This window comes from Enhydra lutris, unplaced genomic scaffold (assembly GCF_002288905.1).
Source record: "Enhydra lutris kenyoni isolate GAN:26980312 unplaced genomic scaffold, ASM228890v2 scaffoldscaffold62, whole genome shotgun sequence".
NCBI classification, from domain to species: Eukaryota; Metazoa; Chordata; class Mammalia; order Carnivora; family Mustelidae; genus Enhydra; species Enhydra lutris.
This window is the reverse complement of record NW_019154146.1, coordinates 3,217,284-3,242,512: the sequence shown is the minus strand read 5'-3', so window position 1 is coordinate 3,242,512 and position 25,229 is coordinate 3,217,284. Positions and strand designations below refer to the sequence as shown.

The window sequence follows — 25,229 nt, the reverse complement described above, 5'->3', positions numbered from 1 at the left end:
TCCTATCCAAAAGTTGTGGGTTTTCCACCCTCTCACCACTGAAATGCCAAGTGGCCTCTCTGGCCCGCCCCCACGTTACATTTCCAACCCAGCATGAGAGGAAATTAGGTATGGGATCAGGGAGACCTGAGCCATGAAGAATCAGTCTTCTGGGATCGCTGCAGATCTACGTCCCCGGTGTTGCTGGAAACTTACTACTTAAGGTCTACATATTAGATTTTGTTACGTGGTTTAATCTATGACTTTGGGCCTTCTCTCTGTTCTTCCAGAAATGTGTTTGAACTATTTAGTTAATAGCACTCCCTACTTATCCCTTTCCAGATTCGATGATGAAATACAATTTCTAAAATACTGACTACTTTTTAAACTCCACATAGAAATGAATTCCATATTGTGCACCTAAAACTAAAATAACATTGAGTGTCAAGTATATTCAAATAAAAAATTTAAAGTAAAGTGTATTAATTTTTTAGAGCAGTTTCAGGTTTACAGAAAATTGAGCAGAAAGTAAACATGGGTCTCATATTCTCTTTCCCCTGCTGCTCCCGGGTTCCTTATTAGTGGCCTCTTGCATGGATGCAGCACACTTGTTACACCTGATGAACTGATATCGATACATTGTTATGAACCAAAGTCCACAGTTTACATTAGGGACCACTCATGACCCCGTATATTCCGTGGGTTTTGCCAAATGTCATATGTCCACCACTACGGCATCATACAGAGTTGTCTCACTGCCCTAAGAACCCCTGTGCTCCACCTGCTCATGCCTCCCCTTTAACCCTGATCTTTGTAAATCTGCCAAGTTTAGCCTTTTCCAGAATGTCATAGTTAATGTCATACAGCATATGATCCTTTTACACTGGGTCCTCCCACTAAGCAATAAGCATTGAGGCTTCCTCCATGTCTTTCAGTAACTTGATGGCTTGTTCCTTTTCATTGCTGAGTAATATTCCATTGTCTGGATGTAACACTTTATTTGTCCATTGGCCTACTGAAGGACATCTTGATTCCTCCCGGTTTGGGGCAATTATGAATAAAACTGCTATAAATATCCCTGTACAGATTTTTTTACATAAAGAAAAAAAAATTTAAGCTAAGTTGTTTAAAAATAAAAGTATTACAGGAGATGCCACTTTTGACATTCTCACTCTTGTGACTGCTGACATTAAGATGGTGTTACCAAGGGGTGCCTGAGTGGCTCAGTTGGTTAAGGGGTGACTCTTGATTTGGGCTCAGGTCATGATCTTAGGGTCCTCACACTCAGTGGGGAATCAGCTTGAGGATTCTCTCTCTCCCTCCTCCTCTGCCTCTCCCATGGCTCGCTCTCTCTCTCTCTCTCTCTCTCTCTCCCTCTCTTTTTACAGATTAAATAAATAAATCTTAAAAAAGGGGGGGGATTGTTACCAAACCTTAAAATAAAAGCTCTGGTAATGTGACTACTGCAGCATATTTCATAGAAAAGCTTCAGAGACATTCGATCTGACTCTAGATGCTCAGAGCCTGACATCCACGTGTTAGGGAGTGTTCAGCTCCTAAGGCAGAAGAAAAGAAGGTAAAATGCACGTAGGAACACACTCTGGATGAATGACAGAAAACCCAAGCGCTAACAGAGCCTGAAACAATAGAGCTTTGTTGCTCTGAGATGACAAGAGCCAAGGGAAGCTCCTGCTGGTCTTGTCATCCAAGACGCCCGGTCGCTCCGTCCTTCTGCCCGCCGCCAGCGCTCGTGCCATCTCTGTCTACCGTCTTGACGCTGTTGGCTCATGGCTGTAAAGTGGGTGCTGTGGCCCTCAAGCCACAAAGATGGGAAGGGCTGGTGCCAGCACACATGTGCTCCATGGAGGCACAGGTCTCCCAGAAGCCACTGTGCACACTTCTTCAGTTTGCCCCTCATTGACCAGGCAGCCTCCCATGCTACCTCTGGAGGGAGGAAGGCGATCACTTTGTTTTTCACAGTTCTGTGGTTGAGGAAATCCAAGGAGAGGGCCCTGAGAATGGCTGTCGGATTAGCTAAACCCAAAGGTTTGGAACTGCTGGGAATAAACAACCACCAACAAACTCAACATAGCTCCATTTGGCCCATGCTTACTGTCTTCCAATCCCCAAGGATCTCCTTGCTACCCATGGCGAGACCTGGCTGGAAAGAGCTGCTAAGATGGGTTGTCGGTTTCCAAGACACCTCCTCCAGGCTGCCAACCCACCCCTGATCAAAAGCAGGTACATGAAACACGCACAGGCAATCTCCTCTTCTTCTAGCCCCATGGCATGTTACAAGACCCAAGTCTTCCCATTCCCTGATGTTTAAGCTTGAGCTCTGAATGTTGAGTTGGAAGGAGAGGGAGGAGAGAAGAGGCAAAGTTCATTTTAATGGCATTTCTCATTTGTTTTCCACTTCCATTGCTTCAATATAATCCTTGCTATCTCCCACTTGGATCTTTGTGATAACTTCCCAGCTGTTCCCTTTGCCAGCCTCCTCATATTCCATCCATTTCTCCTAGTATTTCCAGATGAGTCTCCCTGAACACAGAACTCACTCCCAAATCTGCTGCCTCCCCACCCCCTGCCTCACAGAGCCCCAACACCTTCTGTCACCATCCCCAGTCTGACTTCATGCCCTGCCTCTGAGCTTTTGCTCATGCTATTCCCTCCTCCTGGAATGCATTCTCCTTAAAAAAATCCAGTATTTCCTTTCACAAACCATAGAGAACCAGACACTGATCCACATTAGACTGTTTTCAGTTGGGGTTCATATTAAGGCATTTGAAATGTGAGTATACAAGTTATTTCTTAGTATAGATGTGCTTTAAGAATTATTTCAAGGATCAAAACTAATACTACACTCCATGTTAACTAACTAGAATTTAAATAAAAACCCGAAACATTAAGAGAAATAGAATACAGCTAAGCCAAATAAAAATTATTTGTTATCCTCAAGGGAAGGAGAAAGGAATTATTTCAAAGAAAAAGAAAACTACATAAAACCAGAGAATTTAAAGAAGGTATATTCTGGTAACACACTAACAAGTAGTACAGACAAGGTATTGTAACAAATGAAAGCCAAGAAGCTGCCCGTTCCTGTAGCTCTATGTTCACAGATTACATGATGTAACAATATTCCCTTCCATGATGTAACAATATACACATCCATGTGTATGAAAGTCTCTGAAGCTCTAAAGGGCATGGTGTGCATTCCCTTTTGCTACAATTGTTCAGCATATGCCTTAATCTGCAGGCCCTCAATGCCACATCTGTAAAATGGGCATATTCATAAATTGGACAGATAATGGGGAGATAGACAGGGAAAACTGTTGGAGATCTTTCTAGCTTTAAAACCTCCCATACTGTTAGCTAGGTAAAAGCAAAACAAAATAATGTTTTGTAAGTCATTAAATTAGTTCATAATAGCAGCAGCATCTTTTTAGCAATGTCTCCCTAACTCCTGGAAGCACATGCCTGACACACATGGGAATCTGGGGTCTGGAGGGGAAAGTAGCACATGCCCCTACCTAGAACTAATTTTTTCTCCATTTTTTGAAAAAGAATTCAAGAAAAGGAATCAGGACCTGTGGCAATTGCTCCCCAGCTCACTCAGTCCTTTTTATAACCCCTATTTGGATGACTCTATTCTATGGCATCTTGTGGTTTAATTGTTTCGAATGGCTCTACTCAGCTCCAAAATTTGCTAGTGTCTAGAACCCTAAGATTGATGATGAAAAATGCACAAGAAAAGCAATTTAGATAGACTCTAAATTGGCCAGTCCACACCATCCCACTACTACTCACTCTCAGGGCCCTTCTTGTTTCCACGAGCAGAGCGACTTTCCCTTCCACCAAATGTAAGGAATATTTTATATCTTTCTATTAAAACGTGTGATGCAATTCATCAGCTTCTGCCTCTTCGTATGGTATTCACTTGACTTTAAAAACAGCTATTTATACAAGGTAGTAGTAAACTAGAGGATTTTTTTCTTTCCATATACTTCTATGCCCATGAGAAGTCATGTTTGCTGGAGCACAGAACTCAACCATGTCATAGAATGAAAGGAAGCATGGGGTCTTAAGACTGCCATGGGAAAATGGTGGCACATTCAAACATATCTTTTCCTTAAGTGTGATTAGCTGCATGAGTCATGAGTCAACCTCCACCCTCTCAGAGCTGGTGATGAGTGAGGGACAGCCCAGAGATTGATTGAAGTCACAGTCGGCTATGCGCCTGGGTCAGGACCAAATCCAACAGCCGCCCACCTCTGTTTTCTAGGAGAGGAGTTTTTGCCCAAACGTAGTCCTCACTCGTGGTGCAGAAGGCCTGGGCTGTCGGGAGGCAGGATGCACTGAGCAGGATGTCAGATATGGGGCTAGGCAGGGGCTGGGAATTATCTCGAACACCTACATCCTAAGAAAACTACTTAACCGACTCATTCAAGAAACATGTATTATTACTAATCATCACAACTAACATTTACCGATGGCTCTTCTGTCTCGCCATGTGCTAAGCTCTTCCCATGAATTATTCTCTTTAAGGCAATTTGACTCCAGAGCCCAGCAGGGTCCAACTCAACACTACTTTGCTCTAGGATCTCCCTATTAATTAAAGACTTATTGCCCAGGGCACTGTGCTTGGGCATTGTGAAAAGAAAATGGGTGACCTGCATGAGACAGAGCCCCTGCCCTCTAAGAGCTTAAAAGCTTTTGAAGGAGGGAAGCATGTTCAGAGACAAATAATAATACAGAAGTGGCAACCATCTTTTTTTTTTTTTTAAGATTTTATTTATTTGACAGAGAGAGAGATCACAAGTAGAGAGAGAGAGAGGAGGAAGCAGGCTCCCTGCCTAGCAGAGAGCCTGATGTGGGACTCGATCCCAGGACCCTGAGATCATGACCTGAGCTGAAGGCAGAGGCTTAACCCACTGAGCCACCCAGGTAGCCCGTGGCATCTTTAACCCGGGTTTGCTCTTAGTTAGAAATATGGTTTGAGGGAATCTGAATGAGGCCCGTGCCACCCTGGAGACCCTGGTTCAAGTCTAGTCCTTTCTCTTGTCTCTGCGATGTACTTTTAAAAGAAGTTTAGACACCTGCGAAATCTGCAGGGCCTTGTTTCCCAGAGCCCGGTCTGCACGTTCACCATGTGGGTCGTACTGGAAACATTAGAGGCCCGCGTGTTCCCGGGATGGCCACGTGGGACAGCTGGGAGCGCAGGGTCGCAGGACCCTCTGCGCTGGCGTGGTGGGGACGGCCGCTGGGCTCCCGCACTGTGCAGGGGGATGTGCTCGGATCCACATCTGAGCGCAGCAGCATTGCCAACTCAACACCTCTGCCTCCGGCTGTTCTTGGCAAACCTCGTACGTATATAACAGAGTACGAAGTCTGCAATGTGCTCCGTGGAATTGGAAGCCAAGGTGAGGCCATTCCTAAAAAATGTTCAGCTCCCCATTTCCACCCAATGGTTTCCAGATTGGCAGGCAAGACGCTGTTTTCTCCAGAGCTGGGTGGAGTGGGGACAGGAGGAGCAAAAGACGGGACAGGACCGGGAGGAAAGGAAAGGTCATTTCAAAGTTCTTGGCTTTTATCTCTGTCTGCGATGGTTTACATGAGCAATTGCAGTGTTTTGCCATAAAAATGTAATGAGCCATTTATAATGACCCATGTCCTCCCCCTAAAAAGTACTGCATGGCATTCTATATGGATTAAGTCAGAGAAACAGGCCAATTTATGAGTTTTTGCATTCATTTTGGGAGACTGGCTATCTTTGGGGCATCTGTGGAAGTCAGCCTCAAAAATGGATTCCCTGAGTAAATTCCATCCAGACCCTCTATTTCTTGGAGACAAGAACATGAAGAGAGTAGGGAGTACTTGCGGCAAGGGGTGGGGGGGGCTCCAGCTGGGCCCCCAGGGAGAGGCTGTGCTGCTCAGGCGGCCCCTGGAGTAGGCACACTGCCACATCTCCAAGGCCATCAGAGAAGGGCGGGCGAGATCAACAAGAAACAATGAAGGCCACAGAAAAGAAAAATGGAACTCTCAAAATAAAAAAGTAAATTAATAAAGGCTGACTACCCTAGAAAGACCGAATTAATGTAGTGAAAGCTACTGCAAAGACATTGTCTGGGAGCAGGGCACAAGGTGTTCAAAGAGCAACCCCCAGCGATGCAGACGAAAGGACCAGCAGTGAGGGGGTAGGTCTGCGGGGAGCGAGGGGGAGGACTGCTGGAGGGAGCAGGAGGACTGCTGGAGGAGAGGGAGGACTGCTGCAGAGGGAGGGAGGACTGCTACAGAGAGAGGGAGGACTGCTGGAGGGAGCAGGAGGACTGCTGGAGGGAGGGGGAGGACTGCAGGAGGGAGGGGGAGGATTGTAAGAGCCAGGGGGATGATCTCCAGAGGGAAGGGAAGGATCACCACAGAAAGAGGGAGGATGGCCCCTACGAGAAGAGGACCCCTGGGAGAGGGGGAAGACTGCGGGAGCAAGAGAAAGGGCTACCACAGTGAGGGGGAAGACAGCCCAAGAGAGGGGAGGACCCCAGGAGAGGTGGGGGGGAATCACGGGAGAAAGAAAGAGGATCACCAGCGCCTGCAGTGGGAGTTCTAGTGGTGGGAAAGAGACAAAGGGGAAAGGGGAAGACAAAACATCACAACAAACAGCAACTAGTTTTTAGAACTTAGGGAAAACAGAAGCCCTCAAATGAAGAAGTCTGCTGACTTCCAAACGGGATAGAATGTGAAGCCCACACCTGGACAGGTCCTCATTAAATATCAGAACACTGGGGACAAGGAGCAGCTCGTTGTCATGAACAGGTAGGGTGGACAATAGCCAGAAACCCAGTGAAGATGTTTAAAATAAAGCAACAATTAAGCCAAGTTATATAGGAAAGTGGGGGGAGGGAGGGAGGACTGGGAGAAAATGCAGATGGGAGAGAAAAGGAACAAGCAGAGACCTGGGGGTCCCTGGAAAGGTGGGAGGCAGTGTGTGCCTGGGAGGGCACCCCACAAGACAGGGAGAAGGAGACTGGGGAGAGGCACCGGTGATAATGGCAGATAGGCAGAAGTTCACAGGTGATGCCCCAAGAGAAGGAAGGGTGTTGCTCAGGGTGAAGACGGCTGGGCAGGCCGAGGGCTGGACCCTGGCAAGTGCCCCAGGAGCTTGCACATGGTCTACCCCAGCAGCGCCCTTGGTCTGCTGTGTGCCAGCTGTGCAGGAGGAGGAAGGAGGAATGGCACTGACAGTGAGCAGGGCAGAGCCAGCTCCAGTCCTGGGACCATGATCCCCTCCCCCTGGGGCCTGCCAGCGACCAGGGTGTCAGGGGACCATACAGATGCAGTCGCTGAGCACCCATAGCCCAGTACTCATTTACTAGTGATCACGAAGATGCTTGCGCCCACTGCATTCCAGCCCCCGAATGATCCAAGTCCATGCAGGGGACTGTGACCAGGCTTCTGTCCTCGGGACCAGAGCAGACGATGACTCTGCACAAGCTGTTCCTCTTTCGTCTTTGCAAAATAGGGTCCTGTCCTACTAGACAAGGGGGCGAGGGCCGCCTCGAGTAGTCACACGAGAATGCTGTGCCTCCCTTACCAGGCTGTGCAAACCTGGGGAGGTCCACAGTATTATAACGGGTGACTGGGGCGGGGATGGCGCCCACCGGATTAGACCTCAACCCACAGACACGACCAAGGTTGCGCCACCAACCTCTACTCCCCCAGTGTCTGCTTGGACAGGCCTCCCAAAGCTCGGGAAAAGACTAGAAGATAGTCTGTCACCCGAGCACCCAGAGCCCCCAGGGTGTCCCCAGGCCCTGCAGAGGTTCCCTGGTCTGGACAGGGAGCCTCGGGGTCGGGCTCTGCCGGAGCCCACAGGTGGTGCAGCCACAGAACCCAGGTCCTCAAGGAAGACATGCTGTCTTCAGAGGGAAGCCTAGGGAGCCCGCCGTGAGGTCTCCCTTCCAGAAATCCCACAGGTCATGGGAGCCTCCATGTGCATCTTCTCTCTCTGGGCATCACATGTGGTGAAAAGCTGGTCCGTGGACAGCAAAGGAGGCCACCAGCACCGGCTGCCAACCAGCACCCGTGCCTGCACCCCTGGACATCCCCCACCCTTGTCACTTTTTCAGCACGACTGCTGCTCCCACCGTATGGCCCCCCGACCTCCATGTTCGGCGTTGCTCCCACAACAGCACGGGCAGATGAGGAGGCCCAGAAAGTAAGAGGCCTGAGGTTTGGAGGCTAGTGGTGATGTGCCTGAGTTCTGACCCCAGGTTCATGGGCTCCCGGGCCTGTCCCCCAAGGGCACCCCTTCTGCCAGGAAACCCCTCACAAGGAAAACCAACCAGGTGTTGGGGGGCGGGGAGCTGCGCTACTGACCAGTTACCTCACCCACCACCGAATCCTTCCCCTCACCCGCCTGCTGCTTCGCCTTCCCACACCAGTCAGGCGGGCGCGCACGCAGACACATCCGCGGAGGAACACGTTTTCCACTGGGCCCTGTGAGTGGATGTGATGTTTTCCTGGTCTCTAGCGCCTGACACAGAACGTCAGCTGTGCCTGTTTCCACGCATTTTGCAAAGTGTCAGGATGACACTTGTCAGAATTTCAGCTCCCCAGGGGGCTGCGGGTGATCTCATAACCCTTCCTGTGCTAGTCCAGCAAAGAAAAGATCAACTGTGTCCGTCAACGTCTCTCTGATGCAAAGACCAGTGAGGGGCCCCAAGCAATGACAACCAAGCTCATGGTCACAGCCCCGGGTGGAAAGGATCCGCCTGCTTTGTGCCCTCAACAGAGACACCTGTGGCCAGCAAATTAGCTGTCCACAGCGCCCCACGGTCGTGCAGTTATGTTCACAGTTGTGTTCTGGACGTTGACTGATGAGTCATCAGCTAAAACATGAAACAGGCATGTGCGTAATGCACACACACGCACAGACACACACAGCCCTGGGTTGTGACCACTGTTCTAACTACCTGATCGTAGACATAAGATGAGTTACCAGTGCTGGTAGGAAAATGCAGCTAACCTTTCTGGCCCGTGAAGTGCAGGTTTTCAAGATTAATCAAGAGTTGTGTTGGTTCCTTCACCGCGGCCTCTACTGTCTGTCTCACACCCTTGCACACAGGCACACTCACGCACATGCTCTCGCACAAGGAAGGACCAACCGTGCTTCTAACACTGACCCAGGGCAGCTCCCAGTGTCAGGCTCAAAAATGTGGCTGCCTTGCTCACTGGTAACCTCCATGGGGACCGCACTTCACAGCCTCTGGAATACCGCTCCTCCGACAGCCTCTGGTCGGACACCTGTGCGGGCCTAGTGTGGATTCGCTTCCCGTTCACAGGGGATGAGTTGGTGTTAAAAAAAAAAAAAAAAAAGAAAGAAAGAAAGAAAAGAAAAAAACCAGCATGAGCAGAACAAATTCCAGGTCCAGATCCTAGCTATATCCCACAAGCTGTGAGACTTCACACGAGCTATGTGACATCTTTGGGTCATAATTTCCTCTAATAAGTGGGAGGATATAGGACACCCCAGAGGACTGTGGCAAAGGCTTTACTGAAAGCATCCAGCAGAAACAGAGGCAAATATTTTACCAAGAAAGAAAAGAGCCAAAGAAGGTGACCCAAAGCCACGCTTCTGACACAGGGACGCAACTGTGGCTGGCAGGTGAGCTCCCAGAGCCCCTTCCCCAGCTTTTAAGCCTGGGAACTCCAGGCCTCACTTCCTGGACCACCGGGGCGCGCACTCGCGCTCGCGCGCTCTTGCGCGCGCGCTCTCTCTCTCTCTCTCTCTCTCTCTCTCTCTCTCGGCAAGCTCCCTGGGGGCACCTCACCTGGCTAGACTCTCAGGACCCGTGCTGTGCCTGTAACTCTGGACTCACAGCCCCTGGGTCACAGCAGGTGGTCAAGGTTGGAAGGAAGGAAGAGCAGGAATGACACAGCCAAGACCTGTCAGCCACAGAGAGGGGCCTGGTCTCCTGGCAAGTGAGACTCAAAAAAGCAAAGACCGTGACCTCTTCGTTTGAGATTCACAGGTGCAAAGACTTAGCTACCTGCCTCACTATTTTCTCTATTAGTGCCAAGAAATTACTCATCTCATCCATAAATGTTCCCTCTACAACTGAACTAACTTCCTTGTTATCAAACCTGCAGCAACAGGGAATGAACTGTCGGCGTCTCCTCAGATAATTCCTGTTCCCTTGTCTTGCCTAAGCCAACCAGGGCAACCCAGAGTCAGCACCCTTCTGATCTGGAAGGGGTCTCCGGCGGCAAATGACCGCCCCCTTCTCATTTTGCAGGTGATAAAAGAAAGGTCCAGGACGTTCAGCAACCTTTTTTTATTCTCATGGGCCCTAATTTCTCTTTAAATCTTTTGTTTTCTTTCTGTTTTCTCTCATCACCAGTTTTACCACATGCTTTTATTATTTTTTAAGATTTTATTTTATTTTGTAATCTCTACCTCCAATGTGAGGCTCGAAGTCATGACCCTGAGATCAAGAGTTGCGCCATCTTCCTGCTGAACCATCCAGGTGCCGCTACCACGTGCTTTTAAAACATAGGGAGAAAATCTGGGCATAGTATATCTGAAATACTCGTAATTTTTTTTAAATGTCAAGCCAACTCCACTTAAGTAATGCTAGGATTTGCCACGACTAGCTGTGACCCCTCTGTCGCCCATCACCAAAGACGTCCAGCACACTTACTGTGTGCCAGCCGCGGTGCTGGGCGCAAGGGGACGTGGTCCGCATTATCAGGCCCTGCCCAAGTTAGAAGGGGAACAACCATGGATACAAATAATCACCAGACGGATGTGTAAATGAAATACGGCAAAAATATTTCTTAAGAATTTATTTCAACTCATGCAATAATGAGAAGAATGTGCTAGGTACACTGGTAATGCATGGGAAGGAGTGAAAGCCTTTGCTTGAGGAAATTAAGAAACTTGTCCTAAAGGAGAAGCTGTTTCTGTGGCCACTAATGGGACAAGTTCTCCAGGCAGATGAAGAGATGGATGGAACTGAGAGCTGGTGCCAGTGTCCAGAGGTCTGAAACACGGTGAGTGAGAAACATGGTTGGTGAGAAACAGGGAGGTGGTGAGCAGTGAGGCAAGGACGGGCAAATGAAGGACCTTTCTGCCAAACTTGACCCTAGACACCAGCCACCGCAGGGTTCGACAAGGGCATAACAGGGACGTGTTTTATGTTAGAACACTCTGTCCAACAGTTCAAGGAGCATAGGTGAAGCATGAGAACCCAAGCTGGGACCCGAGTCTTCCAACGGAGAGATGATGAGAGACAGGATTGGGACAACAGCAGTGGGGAAGTGTAAGTGCCTTGAAGACGGAGGGGCTAAGAAGTAGAATTTATACAGTGGTCATGAATGACCCAAGGTTTCTGGGTTGGGGACCCGGTGAGCGATCTGGTGAATGGTGTGGGCGTGTGCTGGCAGGGCTAAGCAGGAGAAGCTGATCTGAGCAGACACAAGATAAACTACACTTTCATGAGTCCGGGGTAGAAATGCAGGTGCAGATACACAGGCTTGAACATGGGAGCGTGGCGCTGAATAGAGCTCTGGAGGCAGATCCCGCAAGTCTATCAAAATGGAGATGGGAGACCTTCCTGGGCTGGGTCCTAACTTCCTCGAGGGCTGGACACCCTGTGGCATGGGAGAGAGATGAAGGGCAGAAGAAAGAGATGTCAGGGGTGTTTCCCCAGATAAAAGATGCCTCTATTTTAATTATTGGTCCCAGGCTCTAGCTTTGGCTGGGAGACGGCCCAGCGATCACTCAGGTGTTATTCTCCTAGTATCTAACCAGCTTCCACACATTTGTACACAGGTGAAATGATTCCCATGTTTCATTAAATGTGTAAGTAGATGGGTGGCTGTTTTCCCACAAACTCTGTCTCCTGCTAGGTTTCACAATAGCCTTCCCCCAAATTATACTCTGCTAACCTTCCCCAAACACATGAGACGTACGTAAATACTAAGCGCACATACGGGAATCCTGGTGTGGACAGTTAGAGGCTGGAGCCTGCGACAGAGAAATCCCAGAGTAGAAGACCACGTGGGTCCAGAAAATAGGAATCATCCAAAACCTATAGGAAAGTGGCACTAAAAGGTTGACACCAAGTGGGCTGATCTGTGACAATGTCCCTAATCCCTAATCTGGTAGGAACGACGCAGAGGGGAGAGCAGCCGTAGCCGGGACGTAGCCGGGAAGAAGGGATCAGAGACACAGGCATGGCAACGATGACTCACCAGGAGGCGTGAAAGTCGTGGGGGTACGTCCAGGGTGTACAGGCATGAAAATCAGGTTTAATTAAAACAAATGCATCCTCGTACTTTACAAAACATTCAGATCAGACCTATCAGGCTGTGTGGGATGGAGCCGCTCACGCCAATGGAGCGCGCAGAAAGTCTTCTGAACACGCCCAGGTGAGTCAGTTGGGTCTGTCAGAAAAACCTTCTGTCACAGCGGCCGTGTTGAAATCAAAGGCATCTCTAGAAAATCCACCGAAGATACTGATCATTTTTTTGGCCAAGAAGGAGCAGAATTGGACGTGCCCTGCTAAGCGGTTCACCATGGTGAGGAGCCAGACAGGGAGAGCAGGACCGAGAGGGAGCGCAGGGAAGCGAGAAGTACAATCAATTCATGGGATTCCCTGAGTCACTCGGCCTGACCAAGAGGTGGGGAAAATCTCAGTTGTACTTAATCGGAAGCTTCCTAGTGAATGGGGAGCTTTAAAATGTTTTCAAGCAATTAATAGATCAAAAGTAAAAAACCACATGAATCTATCTATAGGAGGTAGAAAGTCATTTGACAAAAATTCTATATCCAATGTCCACTCCTGATGCCATTGTTCCCAAAAGCCCTGAGGCAAGGCCGGGGAAGGAGGTGAAGCGGGAGCACACAGGACCTCACAGACCGCGGGGGAAGTCTTACAGTTGGTGGGAATCCCGCCTACGGCTGGGGACAGGTGCACGACGGGACCAGGCTTTTACTGAGGAACAATCACGCTGGTGAGGTCTCTTCCCAAAGGTCAGCACTTAGAGAAAGTAACCCGGCAACATCTCCATCATTGTTACTGTTTCATGGCATTCCGGTGCATCGGGCAAAGGTGCCGAAGAAGATAAGAGGTACCACGTTTGGAGAGGGAAGGTCAAATCACCACTATGTGTAACTGATTCCAGAGGCGCTTGAAGAAATCATCGGAAGAGCAAGTATAAATGACCTAAGAAGTCAGCATGCAGACATCCTCTGCCGCTCGATTTCTCTTCTTCCCCTTCCCCTTCCTGAACAATTCTGTCCTCGGGCCATTAGATGGGACCAGACAGGAACTCAGCCAAGGCCAAGGGCAGCATTGTGCTGGACCAGATCTTCGTGTCACACCTGGACGTGCGAGGAGAGCGTCCGCACAAGGGAGTCGTGGAGGCAATGAGGGGAGAAAGTTCCTCAGGTGGCAGAGAGGTACGCACAGCCAGCCAGGTTTCTCAAAATCAGAGAAGAGAGTGAGAAAGGAAACATCTAGAATGAACCCTGGAACAGTGGATTAGAACAGTAGTGTTGGCATGACCTCCTGGTTTTGAATAGATAAATACACAAAAAATCACAGATGTGAACGTGTTCATATGCATGGGTATGTCTCGGTCTTTCTACATAGGGAGACACAGAGGAAGACATCCAGGCTGAGATATTTGTCCAAAGATGCAGAAGCTACCTCAAAGGAGCTCACACTCGCCCCGTCTGGGACGATCTGAACTCGAAATACACAGTGGCTGTTATGTGTCACAACCTGTGAAGAACAGGGCAGCCAGAGCCCAGGTTCATATAAATGAACAAGCAAATAATGGGAATTTTGCAGAGGAAAGGAATGGATCCAAGTACCTTACTGCTCAGAAGGGGGCAAAGTGAAACTTCACAATGGAGAAATTGGAGGACACACCCTAATCAAATGACTGAGCGGTCAAGGTGGACACAGTCGGTAATAGGCCCATCTGTTGAAATGCATTAAGGAAAACACAGCCCCACGGCTATGAGGTTCCTCCCAATGGGCCAGAGCCTTGGTCTAACCATGAAGACATATCAGAACAACTTCGAACCAAGAGAGCTTCTACAGAATAACTTGGTCATAATCTCTAAAAACAGCCAAGATGGCACAAGTCTTTCAGAGACTGATGAGCTGCTCCAGACTGAAGAACGCCAAGGACAGGTGTCAAGGGTGGCTCCGGACCCGATCCTTTGTTACTAAGGATGCTGTTAGAACTCCTGGCAAATCACAGTGGGGTTTGGGGGCTGGATGGTAGCAATGGACCCATGACCGGTCTGACTCGGACGCTTGTGCACACTCAAAGAGGAGCCTGTCCTGTTTGTAGAAGCGCGCACTGAAGTACGTCCTCGGGGTCATGGCTCCTGAAGAAAAGAAGGCCGTTCTATTGTACTTGCAACTTTTCTGTAAGACTGAGATCATGTCAAGATTTAAAAAGCAGTTTATAAAAATACAAATATCCATAGTGTTCACCATAGACAAGAAACTAGTCTAAAAGAATTAATGGGAAAAATAATTCCACTTACAAGAGCAATTTAAAAAAAAACGGATAAGCTTTCTTAAGAATAAAGTTAGAGGAAACGGGCAGGATCTATAACGAAGAGGAGTGAGAACCACTCCTTAAAAGAAAACATGAAAGAAAACATATACCTATTGTGTCTTTTCAATGTTTACAAATTACATTTTCTTTTTATTCAAGAATAAATTTTTAAAACTGCAGCTGCAGAGAGCCCACTGAAGGAAACAGGATCCGAGCAAGAGTGTTCCGTAGGCCTTACTGAGTGCAGCGAAAGCTGCCCTAAAGAAATCTCTTCTCAACGAAGGGGAAAGGCTGAGGCACGGACCCCGGTGTTAAACCTGAAGGCTCGCGCACGAGGAAGGAGGAAGGCTCCTCGCTGCCTCACGGACACGTCAAGATGATTCAGCTCAGCCCAGCCCACGAGAAATGGCTCACTCCCTTCCAGAAGCCTCTACGACCCTTTGGATGGCTTCCATGAAGCCACTTGCTTAATGGCTCGTGTAACGCGTTCTTATCTCCTGCAAAGACTGTAAATTCCTAGGGGCTGGAAACATGCGCTCTTGCCTACCAGCCATCAAGGGGGGCTGCTTTGCGCACAGCGGACATGAGACTGTGCGATGGGAAACTCCTTATTTCCTCTTCTCTCTCTCTCTCTCCCTCCAGCCATACTCAGACCAGATTGTTAATAGCGACTCATCAGTTAAGAACCAAGTTGAGTGGCAAGGGCGTAAAACAATAGTAATTGACTGCCTCTAGTTTTAAGAAGAGAACTGGGAAGTTTAAATCATCGGACCTGCGTTCTGAACGCCATGGCTGTACCAAACATTTCCAAAGATGATTTGGCATTCATTTCCGCACATTGGCATGCAGACAGCCCCAACATTATTTCTTGATTCATTTCATTATTTTACGTCTTTCCCTATCCGATCTAGACTGGTGCGATTTCACAGTGGAAGGGGAGAGGTGAAGAACTGTACACACCCACTGCACTTAACGTTAAACGTGGTCAAGTATACAATAGCAAGTGGTGTCTGCCAGTGCGCCGATCGAGGCACGGAAGGGGGGCAGGGGGGCTAAGTCCAGCCTCCTGGGCTCTGAGGGGATGAAAAGCTATGCTCCGTGTCAGTGGAGACCTTAAAGAATCTAGCTTAAAAAGAAAGAAAGAAAGAAAGAAAGAAAGAAAGAAAGAAAGAAAGAAAGGAGGAAAGAAAGAAAGAAGGAAGGAAGGAAGGAAGGAAGGAAGGAAGGAAGGAAGGAAAGAAAGAATGAATGAAAGAAAGAAAGAAAGAAAGAAAGAAAGAGAAAGAAAGAAAGAAGTAAATATTGGCCAAGCACATATAGATTGAGAATGAGACGTGTAAACTTTCAAGCACACAGAAGTGATCTTTGAAAGCAGAGCATGCTTTCCATTCTGTGGTGGCAGGTGGAGCACACGCCGTTCCTCTCACTGACGGGGCTGCGGGGAAGCAAGAACTCTCCCTGCCCCGAGGACTGACTGTGTGCCAGGAGGGAGAGGGGCTCCCGCTAAGTCCTCCCAGCTCCCCGCAGCCAGCAGCCGCCCTGCCGGGGGTGTCCCAAGCGTGGACCTTCCTTCCCACCTGTCCTCCTGGTGCCTCTCCTCCCGCCTCGCCCTGCAGGATCCACCGATCAGGTGTGTTCCGGCCTCAGCCACGAACATAAAGTCAAGTCGTCTGTTGACACTCTGAGCTCCTTCCTGGAGGGAAAACAGGAATGAAGACTTGGTCGTTCTCTTGAAACATTCTGCAAGCTAGCTGGGGAGCCAAGGCTCAGAGGCACAACCCAGGCACTGGCCTGGAAGGGGCTGGGAGCAGGGCTGCCTGTCAGAGTTGTGACCCGACAAACCAGCGGCAGGAGGCCTTGCAGGGTCCACCGTGGTGACGCATTCCTGAGCACAGAGCCTGAGGGAGACACTCCTTGATCGAAAGAGATTTGCTTTAGTGTATCATTTTTCACCAAGAGGCCACAATAATTCTGGCATCACAGGACCACTGTCACCGAGACGGCTGTCAAACATGGTCCAGACCCAGACTTTGCTGCCTTTTCAACTCACAGTAGGAAACAGATTTTACAACAGACCAAATACACACACGTCACTAAATAACGCTTCCCCAGTCTGCTGAACCTGCTCTGACCCTCTTGCCTCTCCCTCTTCTCCTCCTCCCCATTCTCCCCCTCCCCTGCCCTCCCCCTCCTCTCTTCTGCCCCACTCTCCTCCTCCTCCTCCTCCCCACCACCACCCCCCACTCCGGCTCCCCTCCTCCCCTCCCACCCACTCATCCTCTCCTCACCTTCTCCCCCAATTCCATTCAGTTTTTAGAAATCTGGTTGAGACTCACTAAAAATAAATGTCATGACTCACAAATAGGTTACTACCCACCATCTGAGAAACACTGTTGAGACCATTCCAAAATGTTACAGCTCTTTTGCACATGTTTTATGAGCGAAAGATAAAAAGCAGGTTTACTGCACTTAGTTAAGGTTGACTCAGGAATGTACTACATGAACAAATTTTCTTTAAAAAAAAGGAAAGAAGCATGCAACGTTCTGAAGAAACAGCCAAGTTCCCGGCATCCAAAGATTCGTGCAGCGCACGGGAAGGTGGGACAGAGAGGCAGAGTCTCTGACCCAGCGACAGCCGGCCTGGTGGGGACGGAACTTCCCCCAGAATATCCAAATACGTGTGGAATGACTTGGCGTGGCTTGTAATCGCAGCGACACGGTCTTGCGTGCAAGGTGTCTGTTCTTCATCACAACTCATAACCTCTCGGACGTCACGTCAATGTCCTTCTTCAACAAGACAGAGTTTCCTGGAGAACTGAAGCATTTTTGCTTATCGATTCTCTACCTTGTAAAGACGTTGTTGAAGCAAAACAAGTCTTATCCTTACATTTTCTATCGCCTCCAAAGCACCCTGTGATTCAGTCTATTAATTACAAAATTATTCTTAAATAACGCCATCAAAGTTGCTGGTAATGTTTTAATTGATTCCCACACGAGGCAGAGACCGTCCCTGGTAACCAGGTTGGAGCTTCTCATCAATGCACACGCACGAGGCTCTGTTTCTCCACGTTGTCCGCCCTCCCCTGCCCCCGCGTACACTCTGAACCAGTGATAACTTAGTGGTCTATTGACTACACCATGTGTCTGTAACACGCCCCTTGTCTCTAGACTCTGTCAGGTCAATGGGGGAAAGAGGGTCCAGGAACCACTGAACAGGTCCTCATGCACACTGAACCCGTGGCAAGCCGAGGACACCACTCAGAGCTCCAAGACCCGGGTCTCCCTGGTGGAGGTGGCCCCAGCTTCACGGAGGAGGCAGAGACGCAGCCGGGACTCCCCGGATGTTTACGGTTTCCATAACGAGACACCAAATGGAGAAAGGAGCTCTCGGAAGAGAAAGGTCCATAAACCCTCACAGAAATTTCTTGTCCATGTAGCTGAAAGGGGGGAACCTGGAAGGAAGGAAGGGTGAACCCAGATATCAAGGCTTGCCTATATGTCACAATTTTCAGTTGACACACCACTGGCGCTTCTGTTAGCTCCCAGAGTCTCCCTTGGGACCCCAGGGTGGCAGAGCCCATGCCAAAGCAGAGCGTTTGTGCTTAATTTTACTAAAGAATAAAGGAGTGCGGTGATCTCCTGATGGGAGACGGGAAGGCGTGGGGCTGTCTGTCTCAGCGGGGCGGGGGCGCATATCTTGTTTGATGCACTCCTTATAAGAGACCATGCCCCACTGCGTTCTGCAAGAATGAGAAATTCTGTCTTTGGGATATTTTGGCTGGGCTAGCAGGTGTCGCTGCTCTGGGTTGTAAGGGTCTGGCCTGGTGTTGGCCTTGTTATCTGGGGGAATGGATGAGGCAGGAGAAAGAGTTAAGTCCAAGGCTGTGGGTCCCACCACTCTACGTGTGACTGTCCCTCAAGTCCATGCGCTGCTCCAGAACCTTCCTGAAAAACCCTTCCTCTGTACTTCCTTCTCTTTGGATTTCACTACTTGTCACTGAGAGGGGCCTCACAACACAGACGTACCAAAGCAGGGACCGCCAGGGGCACGGAGTCCATCTAGGGGCTCCCCTTAAAGTCTGCCTTAGCCGTTTTCTGTAATACCTTCTGTGCATCCTACATCTACAGGAAAGTTCCATTAAAAGGGGAGTGCAATCATTCACTCACACATTCACTCAGCAAATATTTACAGAGGACTTAATATTGCCAGGTTTTACTCTAACTTCTAACTTCTAGAAGTACATGGTAAAAAAAAAGGAAGGAAGGAAGGAAGGAAGGAAGGGAGGGAGGGAGGAAGAAAAAGAGAAAGGGAGAGATAGAGGGAAGGAGGAAGGAAGGAAGGAAGAAAGAAAATGTTTCTGCCTTTATTAAAAATATATTCTAGGGATAGGCAGACCATAAAACAACAGTCAGCAAAATAAAAAAAAAAAAAAAAATCTCAGACAGCGTTTTATCCTACAAGTGAGACATCCCATCCCCACAGTGACCCCAAGGCCATGCCTGTTCCCAAGGACCCCGTGTGGCCAGCACTTAGAAGCTGCAGTGCTTACCCAAGGACGGTCTCCATAGAATCGATGGCACAGAATCTGTGGCAGTGGGGACACTGCATCGTCGTTCCGCCGAGGGTCTCACTCATTTCCCGCGGCTTCGCACAGGAGTGGCCCTGTCCCCAGCATCACTCTCAGGGACTTCATGAAATCCTGTCATTGGCAACACTTCAGTTCCTCTTTGAAATTTTTCTGCACTGCATTTCAGACAATTAAATAACAGCGACTTCAGAAACCTGACAATCAGACACCGACTGAATAACGAAGCCTGGAGGAAACGGGCAAGAAAAGAGCTGCGTGGCAAGCCGGGAGCGGGACAGACTGCATTCACATTATTAGTGGATCCTGGGTTTTCCTTGTGTGTTACGACAAATCCTCCTTCCCCGTATACTCGAGACTCGTAATGAAGCCACAGTGAACTGCGAACACAGTGAGTGCGGCTTACGGGTGGGACGTGGCACCTCCGCCATTGCAGACACACGCCCACCCCCGGTGGGTCACCACGGGGTCTGCGGTCCAGTGCGACCTGTCCACTTCTTCACACCGACACAACCCAGTCCTAGAGGTTCGACCTTCTAAAGTTATGGGCCAACCAGGAGACACACAACAGGGCGCCTTTTGTTTTCCATTTATGTGTAATTTCCTTTCTGGTCGGACTGTGAGAACTCTCGGACTCCTGGTCTCCATCCTTGTGTGTTTCTTTCCCTAAACTCCCCTCTCTCCTTCAGCATCTCCGGCGCCCCACACAGCAATGGCCCTTCTGGTGGGAGCCAGAGAAGCCAACAGAATGACAAAAACACCTGAGCTGTAGCTCTTTGCTCTCGAACTTCCGTAAGAATGTTCTTCAACATCAGGTCTTCCTCCAGAGGTCATGCCCACTCTTTTATGTTAATGATTATAAATCATCCTTAAAAGATTTTTTTCATAATAACAAAACAATGTAGTCAATTATTTTAAAAAATTAATCTGTTCAGAAAAAATCATTCTGACTGGTGTCGGGGGTGTCAGGGAGATGTAAGTCAGCTAACAATCTAGATATTTACCTGAAATGAGTTTGAGAGGCATAGAATGTTCTCCAAACCAAGAACCCTTTAATAACACAGGGAAGCCACAAAACCCAGAAGCCACTGTGATGTCAAAGAGATACACAGCTGTAGGAAACCACACGCTTGCTCCGGGCACTCACTCATGGGAGGAAGGAATGGCGACCCACAGCCAGTGTCCCGGCAGCTCAGGATGTCTGGGGAATGTGAACCGTGAGTAGGTCGTAGTTCCTACCCAGACCTGCCCCAGCAACCCTCCAAACAGAGGCTCCCCTTCAGGGCACTTGGTCGAAGCAGGAATCTGGAACACGGCATTAGATGGGATCTTAGCCAATGCCCTCAAAAATAGAAACTACTTATTTTTAAAACACTCATTAAATGTATGGAATGTCATAATGAACAACAGACATCATCTTCATTCAAAAGTCGTCCCAAAAGAAATAAGAGTGAAACAATACACAAGAACCAGAGAATGGGCGGGAAGACGGACAGGCCAGGAGAGCAGGCTTCGCACCAGAGTGAGGCTGTGGGGAAACCGCGCTTTTCACCATGTTTCAGCGCACGGTGCTGATGACATGTCTTGTGGTCAAACCAGCATCCAAGTCAATAATAATTCCTCAAGAAGGGACTAAAATGAAGAGAAAGTGAAGAGAGCAGAAAACATCGGAATATTTTCCCAGGAAATAAGATCCATCCATAAAGTTCTTCAGTGTTTTCCTCAGAGACTCTCCCAAGCAGCCTTCAACACAGCCACCGTCTTCACAGCTAATGGAGTCCCGGGACATGCTCTTGTGTCAAGCTCAAAACAACAAAGAAAAGGAGAAGCAGAGCGAAGGAGAAACTGGGGCCGGCATTGTCGTTGGCAACCAAACCCCTCTTAATGGTAAAGACAGAATCTTTAAAAGTTGCACATTTTATGCAACTATCTTTCATAGGTACAATCTGAACACGTGTTGGACTCAGCTGAGACCCATGAGGGGCGATATGCCGTCTGTGACTTCACACACACACACACACACACACAGGCATGCACACGTGTCAGATAATTTCAATGGACGTTCAAAGAAATGTTCAGCCAAAGCCAGGACAACACACTTCCTCTTCCTCTTTACTCAGCTAAATGGAATAAGATGGAACGATCACAGTCGGGGAGAAAACCAAAACCATCCACGTGTGTTCACAGTGACCCAGGTATGACCTTACCTTGATCCCCATACGGCATCTCCTGAACAGAAACTATAAAGGGGACAGCATCCGGCACCATAGCCAGGAGATATCCACGTGGAGCGAATGCCCACCAGCCATGACTGGGCACTGCGTGCACCCCGGCATAGACTGGAGGAGGGTGAGGACATGAAAAGGCATGATGGATCTTTGTTCCGAGGTTCCAAGCTCCCACCACACTCCCTCCAGGTAGCCTGTATGCTGATCAGCTATTTAAAACTTTGGATCAAGCCAACCTGCTGACAGATGGTCTTATAATCAATGACTACTGCTGAAATTTAATTTCCAATTGCCTTAATTTAATACACACTATAATATACTTTCAATGGTTAAAATGAATAAACACATTGGCCTTCCAAGTCACTGGAACTTAAAAGAAGCCCCTTCTGACAGTCAAGGCCAACAAGACCGATGTGAACACCTCGTCCGTTCTTCAGCACACATACTGCCAAGTCCAGCTGAGGGACCCAAAGGAAAGACAAGAGCAAAGACTGACGTGGGGAGGTGGAGGAGACCCAGGTCCTCGGTCACATGTGAGGCTGCGTGAGCGGAACCACCAGGCTCTCACACGCCAGGTCTCACCAGGCCTCCCCGTCTCCCCCGGTCGCGGTGTGCGCCACCACTCACCCGACCACATGCACAGAGATGTTCTGCTGCCCCTGTGGGCATGTGCCCTGGCTACCATTTCCCAAAGAAACGCATTCGTCGTCATACAGTGGTTAAGTGTTTACAGTCTTAATGGTTTCTACAGTTACATCCTTACAGGCGATTACCATGTGGCATTTTTATTTACCAGATACAAAGGATACAGTGAAATCATTAGATATTTGCAAGCTCTAGAACTAAACCAATGTGTAAAACAAGCCATTTCAAAATTATTAGAATTTCTGAATAATATAGATAGAGGGACTCACTGCCACCTATCCTGTCTTGCGCAATATCCTCGGCCCAGCCCTGCTGCATGAGGGAATGCGCAAATTAGTTGCTACTATTAGTACAGGACCTCCAGAGCATCCCTTTTTAAGTTCTAATGCCAAGCATTCCCACAAAAAAAAGAGGAGATAGGTCTGTTAAAATACAATTCTTTTTTCTTTTATAACCGGAAGTCATGTATTCATTAGTTATTAAAAGGCCCCTTGTTGTTATTAACCACGATAATGAGGTCAGTTCCCAAAGACTTCACCAGCTGCTTAAGCAGAAGAACATGGTGCGCATCTTTGAGAGCAACCCTCAGGTCAAAACCGAATGCTGGAGGCAGAGCTGACAAGTGTGTCCCATACTCGTGGTGATACCAAATCGTTCTTCCCAGAGATGGAAAAATACCAATCAGATAAAGCCACTTGCAATATTTGAATTTCTTGCCAAATGCCATTTTCCCAGTGAAATTAATTTAAGAGATGAACTGACTTTTGTTCTAGGATCCTACCTGAGCAAATAAAGTCAAAATATGGGCAGTCACTAAACTACAACCTATTTCTAGGTAAGCGGACAGCATTGCCCTCATCTATCTCTAGCAAATCCAAAATGCGCTGTCCAAGGAGAACCAACACCTAACCTTTGCTTTGACGTGCACACGAGCCATGCAAAAGGTTCCCAGTGGACACAAAGATTCATGTCTCATGTGCAGGAAGGACTTGGTGACTTTGGGTTTCTTATGACGTCAAGGCAGAAGAGCCATGACTCCATTTTGGAGACGCACGCCCATGTCTCCCGGTGCTCTGCTTAGACCTGCTCTGTCACCCACCAAGACCCCAAGGCTGGGTTCTGGAAAGGCCAGCAATGGCTCAAAACAACTCTTCCACTGGCCTGGATCCGGATCCCCACCCCTCCCCCATGAGCCCTCCCACCTCCTTTTCCACAGCTTAACCGACAGCACAACATTTGCATCCGGGTCATTTTTCCTTTGTCTTTTAATAACAGCCCAGGAAAAGCTTGACTGGTTCCTTTAGGCCTACCTTTAACCAAATCCACAGTGCTTTCAGTGAAATAAAAGGTGTCTGTTTGGGTTTCTTTGATGTGGAAATCAGATACTCAGGTATTACTTTTGTTTCCATAGGAAATTTCCCATCTTCACTTTTTCCTTGGTATCATTCTGGGGAAAGGAGCACCTCACTGCTCTCATCACAACAGCTCTCCTTGGAATCACAACACATCCCCAAATTTGCTTCCAACCTCCCTTCCAACTTCAGGAGAACGCAAAGAGCCTGGCTGTGCAGAGGATTCAACATGACGCAACCCTTAGCATCCCTGGATTGGAGAAGCAAGGGAGAAGGCAGCATCCTCCCTGCCGTCCCTCACCGACCACAGGCACTAGGGGGACAGGGCTGGCATCCCACCCTCTAGACACAGGTGTCCGGCACACAGACAGCAATGCTGCCCATACTCCCCTAGGCCAGTCTGTCACACCAGTGCACAGGACAACAAGGCAGGCAGAGGACCAGGAAATGGTCAGCAGCCCCCACTCCACACCTCCCTGGCTTCTTCCTGGCTCGTCTCCCATCCCACCCCACCTTCCCTTTCTCCCCACACAGCTTCAAGTTCTCCCAGATTTGGGTCTCCAGCACCGGCTGGGTCAGCTCGTTCCCCCTACCCCCAATTTCCTGAAGACAGCACTAAAATGCCATTTGTGGGGTGGGGGGAAGTCTACTCAAGTTGCCTTGACAAGGGGAGCTGCGAGGAAGACCAGCTAGAGCATTCCTGCAGAGGATCTCAACTCCAAAAGGCTTCCCGGCCGCTCCTTTTCCCTCTCCTCCTCCCCCTCCCCCTACCTTGCTCCTGGCGGCCGCGGCCCCCAGACCAGGCAGTGGGTTCCTCCTCTGGGCTCGGGGACTCTCCACCTCCTCCACCCTCGAGGGCTTTGCGTTTCTTCGACATCTCTCTGCCCGGGGCTGGGGCTTTGGGGGTTTCTTTCCCCACCCCTGGCCCTCCCCCCTCGGAGAGGAGAGTGAAGGTGGGGTTAGGTGGAAGGGAGTGAGCGAGGACGGAAGGGGTGGGGAGTAGAGACCAGGGAGGGAGACGGAGGGCAGGCCCTCCGGAGAGGCAGGAAAGGCAGGAGGCTGGGATGGGCGCAGAGATCCCGCACCCTGCTCCCCAGAGCTGCCCTACGTCTAGGGGGCTGCCTGCGCCGGCTCGCGCGCTGCCTCCTTCCTCCTTCCTCTTCTCTCCACGGGAAGGGTAAGCTGAGAGGGGAGGAGAGCTCAGAACCCAGTGACAAGAGGCTTCTTGGGCCCCTCTGCTGATTTCTTCCACGTCTGGGAGGGGTGAGGTGGGATGCTCCGTATCGGGACCCCTGGCCCTGTCTGTTCATGTAGGAGTGGGGTTCTGGGGAGCACTGCTTGTGATGTTTGGTGGAGGATGTTTTCAATGGATTGCAAGAAAAACTGGGTGGAAGGAAGAAAATAAAATGCTGCAGAAAGCAGTCCAGTGATGCCTTCAGGTGCTGGGCCATCGGAACCCTCCTCCCCATGACATCATGTAGGCTTTTGCGAAAGGAGTTGGGAGAGGTGGGGGTGGGGGGCAGGGAAGAGTGGCAGCAGAGGTGAGGGGTGGGAAGAGGAGGGGGATCTTGCCCCCATCCAGAGCTCGGGAGGGAAGCCACGAAGGGAGCAAGGACGGGGCTGGGGGCACTAGCAGCTTCTCTTGGCCTCTTCACCAAGCACCTGCTGGGCCAGCCGCCTGGCGGATGCGGTTCGCAGCTGGAGGGCAGCCTTCACCGGGAACTTGGAGCCGCAAACTGGGGTCCGGCAGCAGCACTGAGACAAGTGCTCAGCGCTGGGGTTGGCTGCAGTCTCTCTCCCTCCAGCGCAGCCCTTTGAGCCTTACCGTCTCAGGTTTATTCTTCCCCAATCCCACTAGC

At 49.4% G+C, this 25,229-nt stretch overlaps 1 protein-coding gene across 1 annotated transcript in view; it reads right to left on the bottom strand.

Annotated features, from left to right (window-relative positions):
- LOC111158707 (phosphodiesterase 10A) overlaps window positions 1-24,247 on the bottom strand; it is a 570,570-nt gene extending 546,323 nt beyond the window's left edge. Inside the window, exon 1 of the mRNA XM_022520920.1 lies at window positions 24,142-24,247. Coding sequence (XP_022376628.1) covers window positions 24,142-24,247 — 106 coding nt within the window. The remainder of the gene's footprint in view (window positions 1-24,141) is intronic.
- Between the last annotated feature and the right edge of the window lie 982 nt (window positions 24,248-25,229).